The sequence below is a fragment of the Kryptolebias marmoratus genome, linkage group LG7, assembly GCF_001649575.2.
Source record: "Kryptolebias marmoratus isolate JLee-2015 linkage group LG7, ASM164957v2, whole genome shotgun sequence".
NCBI lineage: Eukaryota > Metazoa > Chordata > Actinopteri > Cyprinodontiformes > Rivulidae > Kryptolebias > Kryptolebias marmoratus.
The window spans coordinates 19,747,237-19,758,735 of NC_051436.1; the positions used below are offsets into that span (position 1 = coordinate 19,747,237).

An 11,499-nucleotide genomic window follows, 5' to 3' on the forward strand; every position below is an offset into this window, starting at 1 on the left:
TTTGTATCCATTTGTAAACCTCTACGTGCGTCCATCCTCTCAGGTCCTGCAGACGTTGACAGAACAGAAGAAATCAGCAGCGAGACAGTCCGGTGCTGAAGCGCTGAGCTGAGATCGGGGGGAACATCGCACTGGTCCATTCAGATCCCCAGACTCTCACCAGGCCACATGGACCTGAAGGAGACCGAGATCCTGTCCATCAAGCTTGGGGACAAATCTTCCTGTAGCTGCTGTGATGAAACTCCTCTTCATAGAGCCGTGTTGCTGCTCTGACCCCAACCAGCATCCCAGAGGACAGTCTGTCCCTGTTTGAGACAGGGGTGTGGATAAAACAAAAACCACAACAATCTGAGGCCTTATTTAACTCCGAGCACCTCGCCCCTCCTCGCCCCTCCCCACACCTCTCCCTGCTGTGAACTGGAAGCTGTAGCTGGGAGAAGGTGAAGAATGTAAGCAGCACTCCCACTTCCTGACTCACATCTCCACACATGAAGGAAACCACAGAGACACGAGTCGATTCGAATCCTCCGCTGTCAGCTAGCTGAGCACCTTTTTCTTTTGAACTTTGTCGTGTTTTGGTTGTCAGCTTCACCTTGACGTAACATTATTTTAATGACACTCTCCAATCTTAAGGTTATTACCAGTCAGGGAACAAAACCTTTACACTGAAACCAAACTCCACACTTGAATCTGTGATCTAATCTGTCTGTATCGGCACCTTTTTGTTCTTTCAACACTTTTATCATTCCGAGTTTAATTGCTTTTTACATTAATGTCTGATTTGTTTGTGTTAGTTTTTTATTTTAAATATTCCCTGAACCTGTTGGACGGCCTGTTTTGGGGGTTAAACCCACATCTCTTACACACTCTGTGTAGTTTGAACACCTGACAGCAGGTTTGGAGGCCCCTAAAGCACCACGTTGTTACATGTAATGAAAGCCTCCATTCAGAGTTCAGAAAGTTTGTTTTTTTTATAGTGTTTTACGTTGTTGAAACTGGAAGAAAAAAGTAGAATGTGGTGAAGAAACCCAACACACCGCAGAGGGGGATTTCTCATGAATTAATATGTTTGAGCTACATTTCAGCCGTGCTGTTTCCTGATGTTGACTGTCTTTGTGTGAACTCTTCTGTGCAGTTATTTATTATTTATCCAAAAAAAATTAATTAAATCCCAAGACCTAAACAGGCTTGTTCCTGGTTAAAGCTGGAGGCTGAGTTTCAGCCCTGTAGCTGGATCAGACTTTGCTGTTGGGTAATTTCACCTGAGTTAAATCCTCCCTGACAACTTCTGGGGTTTTGGAAAATCACAAGATTGGATCGAAATCAGGACAGAACGAGCATTTTTTGTTTATAATGTCCACGTCACTCAATAAAAACTGCTCCAGTGTGAACAGCCTGGACCGAACACAGGTTTACTGCTAACGCTTTGAAACAAAGACAAAAACCCTGACTCAGCTTTAATGTATTTATAAATTAACGTGTTAGCTGAATAGTTCGGCCTTTTCAAATAATAAGCAACATCTTATTTTTTGTAGACAGCTCTTTGAATGACCTGAGTTTGGAGAAACAGTTTAATTCTGACCAGATTGACGAGCCACAACCAAAGGTAACAACAATCACCAGTGGCAGCATCCAGGGGCCACATCTGACAGGAACTTCTCAATATTTATAATGGAAGTGTAAAGATTTGAATGTTAGTGTTGGCATGAACTGTTACAGAATTTGGAGCCATTTTGAGACGTCAGCAATCCACTTTGGAAGTGGGTCCACTTGGACTATTTGTTAGCAGGTCTTGTCTGAATGGATCTTCTTCCAAAGTGGATTGTTGACATCCTAAAATGGATTTCACAGCTGTTCATGCAGATGCTGTTATTTAAATCTTTATACCACAGTACAGTAAAAACCCTAAGAAATCCCTGTCAGAGCGGATCCTTAGATGCTCTGAAGGTGCTGCATGTCTCTGCTGCCGGGCTAATGGAGCTTAGAAAGAACCACTAAATTCTATGTGAATATCTACATAATGTAAAATTACCAGCAGTGTAGAGTTTTAGAGTATTTTAAGACCATCAACCCACTTTGGTCTTATCTGTATTCAGACTAGCCGTTAGCCTCTCAGTCAAGTCAGAATTAATTAGTTTTTAAACTGAGGTCATTTTAAAAAGCTGTCTACAACAGGGAAAATATTGTTTATAATGTTTACACAAAAACTACTTTCAGAATGGCCGAAGTATTCCCATCAGGTTTTTATCACAGGCCGATGCATTTCTAGCAAACTATTTAAACCGGACCAATTTATTTGTTCTGTTTTCCCTGGAAATGTGTCGAAAATCGTCACTGTGTTGCTTTAATGCTCACTGAAACCTTTTCAGTTCTCAGACGAGCTCTGTTATAAGAATAATCGTAACTTCTAAGCCTGTTTGAGTGGCGTTTGATGAATAATCCTAAAGTGGAAGGTTTAGGACTCCGAGTCGGAGCTGAAACTGGAACTCTGTGGGTTTGAGGATTTCTTAGTTTCTCCGAACCACTCGAGACGCCACGTGGATTTCTGGTGTTCTCAGTCGGGCTTTTGTGGCTCTGAAGGTGCATTCACACTGTGGTGAACGTGTCATCCCCACCCTGACCAGGAGTGGGCGGGGCCCAATGTAACGCTTCGACAGCGTTACGTTAACAGCAATGTTTTCATGACCTGGATGGTCACCGCTTTACCTGATAAACACCTAAAAGGCAACACTTTCCACTTGTTACCATTTTCATTTTCTTTTCAGTCAAGTTTTTTTGTTTGTTTTTCCACTAAAGTTCATTAAATGAATTAAAAGTGTAGAAATCTTATCAGCTGTTGAGGTCTGAGGACTGTCAAGTTTTGGAGAGTTGATAAAACCAGGTCGTCCTGTGAAGCTGCTTCCTCTGATGTGTTGTGTTTTGTCTTTTTTATTTGTGTAAAACATCTGCTGTCTCTCTTTGACGTTCAGACTGCTCTCTGGACCGCAGCCGAAGTCTGAAGCACGTCATTTAGTTTTTGACTCGTATCACCTGAGCCGCTTCGTGGCTGCTGGTAAACAGCTTGCAGCAGACTTCCAGATCACGCTTCTCAGTGCGCCCCCTCCCCCACTGTGGTCTCACACCGCAGGATTGCAATAATGCTTTTTGCACAAACATAGAAGCCTTTTATTTTTGCGTTGAGCTGTGCCTCACATCGTCATGTCATGCCATCAGTCATGGTTAAAACGGGTTTTCCATTTTCTCTCCTCCTCTTTAATTTGTGCCGGTTGCTGTGTTTGGTCGCTTTGTGTGTGGTTCCATGGTTGGTTTGTTGTTTTTTTTAAAAGGCATTTCCACGAACTGATGTTAGTTACTATTACGTTGTTACATTAAAGGTATATCCAGGCTTTTATCAACACTACACACTCACTGATCCACAGCACTCGTAAAGACAAGTAGAATCAAGAATCTTAACTTATCATGGCTTAGAAATCAAATTGCTGGATGTTTTGTTTTTTTTTTCAACATGATCTAACTTTAATTTGGTTGATTTTTAGAGACCCGTGTACTGTAGAGGACTGATAGATGTGCGTGGAGACAGCAGAGGGTCATCATGCAACTGTATCTCACTTGAAATGTAAATAAATGATGGTTTTTTTATAATAAAAAGATGTACATCTAAATCTGCTTTGTGTTTTTGTTAAAGGTGCAAAACAAAAATTGACTAAACTTTTAGCACTTCCTGAAAGCCAGCAAAGCTGTCAGTTTCTTTTAAGATTAATTTAGTTTTAAGTTTGGATGTTTATACAAATCTGAAGTAGGATTGTTTTGGCTTCTCTTGCCTCAGATATTTATTCACACTGAACACAGCCCATGTTGTTCAGCAGTTTATTGCTAAACTGTTTTCTGCACATCTAGTTTGTAATATCTGGTAAAAAGGTGTAAAGAATTGAATTGCTCATTTTTAATATATTTTAACCTAAAACTTTTTTCTTTTTTCACCTGAGCATCCGTTTTCATCCCAAAGCTCTAAATGTAAGCATTCATTTCAGGACTTAAACACGGTGGGGTAGTAATCATGTTTGGGCTGTTTTCACTGTCGGATCTAGGACTCCTTGCAACTCATTAAACACACAAAGGCAGTAAGACGAGGTATGATGGAAGGAAAAAAAAAACATGTTACTGAGCATAAATATTAGTTGAGTAGACACTGCCTTTGATTCCTGGGGCTTCTTTAAAGCCCTAAACATTATGTTCAGAAACCACATACTGTATTTTCTGTACTATAGGGCGCACTGGATTATAAGACCCACTGTCAATGAATGGTCCATTTTCTAACTTTTGTCATATATAAAGCGCATCGAACTATAAGGCGCATTGTTGTGCACCTCGCAATTTTTGTAACTTCGCGTGGACTGTGCGCGCTGCGCTCCATTCAAAATGGATGATTTTGTTGCTCTAGCGGAGCTGGTTGGCCTGTATCAGCATTTATATGATCCCTCTATGAGAGACAACAAAGATAAACAGTTCAAAACTCACGGAAGAATACTGCACCGACGTAAGTGCCAAATATAAACGCGTACACCGCTCGCTCAGGTCCGTGCGCCGTGCGTGACTATAACTGAGCTTTAATGCTGCGAGCGGTGCAGCTTTATTTACCAAAGTCGTACTAAAACATTACGACTTTTTACATATATAAGGTGCTCCGGATTATAAGGCTCAATGTCGTTTTTTGAGAAATTGAAGGCTTTCAAGTGCGTCTTGACGGGGACGGGCAATGACCTGCTCTGCCCCGTAACTGTAAATAAGGAAGAAACTGAGAATGAATCAACCAAAAGCCAATTTAAATTCCATTTAAAAGTCAAAATAGCTGAAAAACACACAAACAAAACAATACACTGACAGTTAAGTAATTTATATTATTCATGAGGAACTACTTTTTAGGACACCTCCCATCTCGCCCTATTTGTTCCACATGACAGTTCCACTTCACTTCAAGCTTGGGTCCTCTACCAGAGGCCTGGGAGCTCACTTTTGGCATACAGCTTGATGTCATCCATGTAGAGGTGACTGATGACTGTTCCACTTTGGAACCGGCATCCATAGCTACTCTTTACAATCATCTGGCTGAGGGGGTTCAGGCCCACGCTGAACAGGAGTGGGGACAGAGCATCACCTTGGTATATGCATCGTTTGATGCTGACTTATAATTGGCTTTGAATTGAGCTCTAAAGTTGTCGTCCACATTCCCATTGAGTTCTCACTGACAGCTCTTAGTGTCCTGTTGATGTTATACAGTTTCAAGCACTCCAGTATCCATGTGTGGGGCATCGAGTCAAAGGCTTTCCTGTAGTCAATCCAGGCGGTGCACAGGTTTGTGTGTCTGCTCTTATAGTCTGGAGCTACAGTTCTGTCCACCAGTAGCTGGTGTTTGGCTCCCCTGGTGTTGGTGCCAGTTTCCCTTCTGTGCCTCACTCAGGTACTGACCCATGTGTCTATTCATCTTAGTTGCTATGATACCTGATAGGAGCTTCCATGTTGTACAGAGGCAGGTGATTGGCCAGTAGTTAGAAGGAATTGCCCCTTTCTGGGGGTCTTTCATGATCAATACTGTCCGGCCTTGGTTCAACCACTCAGGGTGGGTCCCTTCCATCAGCAGCTGGTTCATTTGTCCTGCTAGAGTTCATAGAGAGCAGTCAGTGTGTATACACACACACACACACACACACACACACACACACCACTGTCTTATTCTAACAAACAAACCTGACCGGCAGAGCTCACAAATCTTAAAGTAAAAGTCTTTTTGATGGCTTTATCTTTTTGATGTAATTATAATTATGGTGCTGTACTCACAGGTGGTATGGGGGTACATTAGTGCCTTTGGAATGGGTTAGACATTTACAGTGGGAAACATGACCCTGTTATAAGGTTTCTGAGGTGTGTTGCTTCCATTTTATTCAAAATCACCTTATTTTTCCCCTCATAAATAGTCCATTTTCTTAGTTTGAATACTTAATATGTTTTCTATGTTCCATTGTGAATAAATATGGGTTTAAGAGATTTGCAAATCATTCCATTCCTGTTTTATTTACATATTACACAACGCCCGAGTTGTTTTTGAATCATGGTTGTAGAAACATATTATCCTTATTGTCCCATTACCTGATAAGGGATTTGCTTCAGTGCCTTATCAGTCTGTTTTAGATTTTAGAAGTGGTAGAAAATGTTTGCAGCATTTCACCATCACTCTTTGAGTTGCACCTTTGGTCTAACCGCAATTGCATTTCCTCTGCAATCAACCCCTCCATCAAACCGAGTGGAAAGTTTCACAGTCGCAGTTCAAGTCAGTCCCTCTGTAACCACACCCACCCCCATGTATCACCTCTGACACCTTAGTGTTATTTTTTTTTTTAACATGATTTTATCTTGATAAACCTCGCAGCAGACTGCTGTTAGTTTAGAAGCCCCCTACCTGCAGCCGTGGTGTCACTCTCCATCATCTCCTCCAGAAGATCGCTCATCATGAAGACCGCTCACATCCTTCTGCTCTGCATCCTGGGAGCTGCACTGATCTCTACGTCTCTCTGCCGTAAGATGAGCTTTGGTTGATGACACTTTTTAGAAAGAAATGTTGTTTCTCATGACACTGATGATACATTCTTTGATGATCTTCCTTTTAGATTCAATTGGTCCTGATAACTGTTGCTTTGAATTCTATGACAAGATCATCAGGAGAAGTTTAATCAGTTCATATGTCAGGACTGATTACCGCTGCGCCAAGGCTGGAGTCATGTAAGTACTGCAAACTGGATTCATGTTGAGATACAATGATTTGTTCAGTCAATTTTCTCACTTTGCTTTACTTCTTTTAGCAGTTAAGCCTTTTTTAGTGGGGAAAATACATAACTTTTACTTCTGTCTTCTTACAGTTTCACCACAGTTAAAGGTCGTGAGGTCTGTGTTGATCCAAGCCGTCCCTGGGTTAAGAAAATCATTTCTAGACTGGACACTGGCTCCTTCTAAAGAAGCCGTCTGTCGTCCTGCTTCATCACATCACAGACAGAACAACATGCAGCGATGTGGTCAGGGTTTTCTGTTGTGACTAATAAAAGATTTTGCTTCCAAGCAGAGTCTTTTATTTGTTTTTTATGTCTTTTGGAAGTTTTGTATCATCCAGCAGTAATAAACTTTAATGCATAATTCATAATTCTTAATTCAATGTTCATTGTATAATAAATGTTTTGTAATTTGTTTCTTTGCTTGCTTCATGCTAAAATAAAATAATCACAGTACATGCCTTTTTTTGTATTTTCTGCAGTGTTCAAGAAATATAAAACCCTTTTGAAATTATTTTTTAAAATAATTAATTTTGATCATACATATTAGTTATTCACAACTTACTTATCACATGTGTCATTTAGGAGTAATCATGCTTAACTATCACTCTCCACATTTTATTTTTCTGTAAATTTTCTATTTCCTTCTAGATAAATTTGTTTTCTATTTCCTGTTTACCTACTGGGGTTATTGACCAGGAGCAGTGTGTGTGTTGCAGAGTTACAGCCATTTTAGTCAAACCTTAAAAAGAACATTATGAGCAGTGTTATGGAAAAAAAAATCTATTTTCACTCCAAGAGGTTTATTTATGTATGGTGCACGACATACAGAGAGCCTTAAAGACAATTAATAATTAACATCAGCTCTGAATCAAAGCTCTACCTCCAGAGTCCAAACAGGAGCTTAGATCTAAGATATTAGAATGTTGGTAGGGAAGCAAGGTCAGTCTGGTTTCAGTGAAGAGTAACAGGGTCATTTGGTGAAAACCTTATAGGCTGTGGAATTCAGACAGAACATAGTCAGGTGTTATCTTTTAAATAACTTTCCAGCCACAGCAGCCTTGTGCAATATTGTGGTATCTCACATAGTGCTTGGAGTATCTGCACTAATTGATTCTCTGCTACTACCACACTAAATCTTTAGCTCCGTATCTGTAAACTATGGGTGTGTTTGCAACACCTGGGAACATCCTGGGAATAGGTGCCTGGATGCTGAATAAAGAAATGAATGAATGCTTTGTTTCAAACTGCAAATAAAACAACTAAACACACTAATGTCAAAACAAACAATAAAGAAGAAGATTTACAAAGTCTAAGACTTTCATACACATGGAGAGTACAAATTACAGAGATGGACCACAGAGCCCTAGTCTACATCAGCAGTCTCTCAGTTGTGGCCTCGACTCCTGGTTTAAGTTAGAATACCTTCAGGGCCTTGTCATCGCCTGCAGGAAGTGACTGTCACAGCAACAAACTAAGGAGGGTCCCTATTCTCACCACATGAGCAGCCCTCAGCCAATGAGCCCTGAGATCAGTGGCGCTTTGTCTCTCGGTTGATGTAGGAGTGTAGCTAATATATCTTTCTGAAGTAAACAAGAACCAGAAGTTCACTACACTGAAGAAGCCATTTTGTATCTGTTTTCAGAACAGAAACCCGGCTTTGTTTCTTCTCTAGAAACACAACTTAATCATACAAAACCTACAGACAACATGAAACAAAAGTATAAAAACATAAATGAAACAATCAAGAAAAGATAAAAATATATTTCAATATATTAGACAGTAGCTCAATTGTTTTTTGTTTATTTGGTTGATCCAAAATGCTGCTTTACTTGTGGCTCCTAGAGTTTCTAAAAGTAGAACAGGAGGCAGAGCTTTCAGTTCTCAGGCTCCTCTCTTGTGGAACCAACTTCCAGTTTCTGTCCGTGAGGCTGACACTCTGTCTACTTTTAAAACAAGGCTTAACACTTTCCTTTTTGATAAATCCTATAGTTAGGGTTGGCTTGGGTTTCCTGAGCTATCCCCTAGTTATGCTCCTATAGGCTTAGACATTTCCTCACTCTGCTGCTGTCTTACTTGCTCTATTGTAATTATTTCTATCATTAACATGATTTTCTTTATCTTTCTTCCAGTAGAAACTCCACCTGGACCAGTCATTCTGTGTTTGTTTGTGTCTCTTTCCTGTCCTCTCAAACCGCAGCTGGTTGAAGCAGATGGCCACTCATCCTAGTTCTGGTTCTGCTGGAGGTTTCTTCCTGTTAAAAGGGAGTTTTTCCTTCCCACTGTTGCCAATGTGCTGCTCAGGATGGGAGACTGTGATGAAGTGAAGATTCAACACAATCTGTTGGCATCCTTACATAGATAACTTTTACTAATTAGCTTTTTTTAATGTATGTGCATGTTTTTGTACAGTTCTTTGAGACTTTTGTTGTGACTTGGTGTTATATAAATGAACTGAATTGAATTGAATTGAACAGGAAGATAAACAAGTCTGGGTATTTAACTTGCAGTCTTGCGATGGTAGTGTCATCTCAGCAACAACAACTGTGTATGTGGTCTGATACTGTAGGATCTAAAGGCAGTTCTTGCACTGGAATAAATGAGTGCCACTATCTCTCTCCTTGTGTAAGAACACGGGGGATTCTTTAATTGTCACATTTTATCGTCATCGGAAATTCCATAAAAGATCCCCCAGTATCTTTGAAACTGGGCGTATTTAAACAGACAGAATACATTGGTGTGTATTGTGTACTTCTGACCAGTTCGTGATTGGTCAGAAGTTTACATAACTCCTACGCCACTTACAGGAAACCAGCCAGAACAACTGGCCGAGTCTGGCTCAACTCAAACCAGAACAAACACACTGTTTTCCAGGAAATGTCTGTTATCACAAACCCACTGTTCTGGAAAGTACTGGCAATAACAACTTGACATTCTTTACACACGAACATAGCTCCTGTTTACTCTTTCTCCTTCCATATTTAATAGACTGCAGTCTGCAGCTGCCTCTAAGTCATAGAATGAAATTATCTTCCACAATACTCATCACTAGGAGTTTAAAAGTCTTTGGTCCAAACTTGTTGTCATACTCTAGCGTGGGCAGGGTTACAACATTTGTTGTTGATAAAAATAGCAAGCCCCCCTCCTCTCTGCTTACCAGTTTCTTTGGTGTCCCTGTCACCTTAGATTGTCCTGAACCCACTTAAACTGATGATGAAGTCTGAGGTACAGTCATTAAGCCACATTTTACAAAAGTACAACAGATTGCTGTCCTGAAACTCTCTGGCTCCTATTGAGGAACTCGAGTTCATCCACCTTGTTTTTCAGGAAGCAGACATTTCGCCTTCCTCCTCTTTGTGTTTCTTTTAGCATCAGACCTCGTTCCTTCACATCTTCTCTTGAGAGGTTCCTCCGGGATGTTGTACCTTATACTGGCAATTCTACCAAACTGTCCTAGCTCCAGCAGATCTTTTTGAGAGTAAACAGTAGCTGACATTATTATTTCCACTGTTACTTTCCAATACTTTACTATTATTAAAGCAATACACCGTCTAAAGATAAAACTGAGAAATGCTATTTCTGCTGATGTTTTCCACCTGCTCAAACTACTACTGTTAATGCTAGTTTTACTAATGCTAACCCTACTACTGTTAAACTTGTTAATGCTAATACTGCTGTTGGTAATTCTGCTCATGCTAAATTTAATTAAAGTCTAACATTTTGTTAGCTTTTTGCAACTTTTTGAAGGTGTTTTACTACTTTTAGCTCTTGTTAGCATTTTGCTACTTTTGCTAGCTTTTAGCTTATATTCAGCATGTCAGCATTTTCAGCACATTCATTCAGACCGCAGCATTTACGCTGCATTTTCACAAAACAATGCAATTTCTCTTGTTTGACTTGTTGCTTTTTTGTATGATGCCATGAGATGCTTTTGTTGTTAATTGGCACAGTTGAAATAAACTGAACTATAATTGAATTATGTGCCACAACAACGTGTATGTACACATTTTTCCTATTAAATACACTTTTTTTTATAGCATCTTTCCCCCATTCTTGAGCAAGTCAGTCAGCCAAAAACATTAAAAAGCCCCATGAGACTTTAGCTGATGCAAAACCTCTGCTCACTTCTGGTCCTTCTATCCCAGGGGAAGGAGAACTCAGACAATTTACCCTTTAAGGATAATGCTACAAAAGAACTAGAGTTTTTATTCTAATAAGGCAGAGAATTAGTACAAGACCAACACTGAGATTTCGATCTGCAACATCTTATGGATGATGCCTGGAACTAAGGAAGCGTCGATTCATATAGTTTCTAGGCTCCGCCCATTACAGAGGGAGAGCACAGCCTCACATGATGTCACTAATTTTACTATGTGGAGACAAAACTGTCTTTAAGTGATTGAAACAAGTGATTCTGTGGGTGTGGTGCAGCCTAGTCATGACAGCGTGTGGCAGCTAAGCAGAAAACAGCTTTTAATATGGCAAAAGCTTAAGACAGCCATAAAAAGGTCCAGTTTTTCGTTGCCATCTTGGCCTGGTGGGACCGGTTGCCCTGTTTTTGTTTTCTTCTTTAGCAGTAGAGTTTTTTTTATTTCTTTAGTCTGGTTTTAGCAAGGGCTTCAATGGTCCTGTATGGGGTTGGCCGCCTGCTATACTTTTTTTTTTTTTTTTTTTGATTGGC

General features: G+C 40.2%; 2 protein-coding genes across 6 annotated transcripts in view; both read left to right on the top strand.

Annotated features, from left to right (window-relative positions):
• The window catches only part of tbc1d14 (TBC1 domain family, member 14), a 50,935-nt gene extending 47,273 nt beyond the window's left edge, over positions 1-3,662 (top strand). For all 5 annotated transcript variants that reach the window (XM_017422083.3, XM_037976447.1, XM_025007198.2 and 2 more), the window contains one exon: positions 44-3,662. In XM_017422083.3, the coding sequence (XP_017277572.1) occupies positions 44-112 (69 nt within the window). In that variant the 3' untranslated portion in view covers positions 113-3,662. The remainder of the gene's footprint in view (positions 1-43) is intronic.
• Positions 3,663-6,414: 2,752 nt separating this feature from the next.
• LOC108239394 (C-C motif chemokine 3-like) lies at positions 6,415-7,279 on the top strand. The gene is made up of 3 exons (XM_017422074.3): positions 6,415-6,571; positions 6,663-6,774; positions 6,912-7,279. The coding sequence occupies exons 1-3, from the start codon at positions 6,505-6,507 to the stop codon at positions 7,003-7,005; spliced, it is 273 nt and encodes a 90-aa protein (XP_017277563.1). The 5' UTR covers positions 6,415-6,504; the 3' UTR covers positions 7,006-7,279.
• The last annotated feature ends 4,220 nt before the right edge of the window (positions 7,280-11,499 follow it).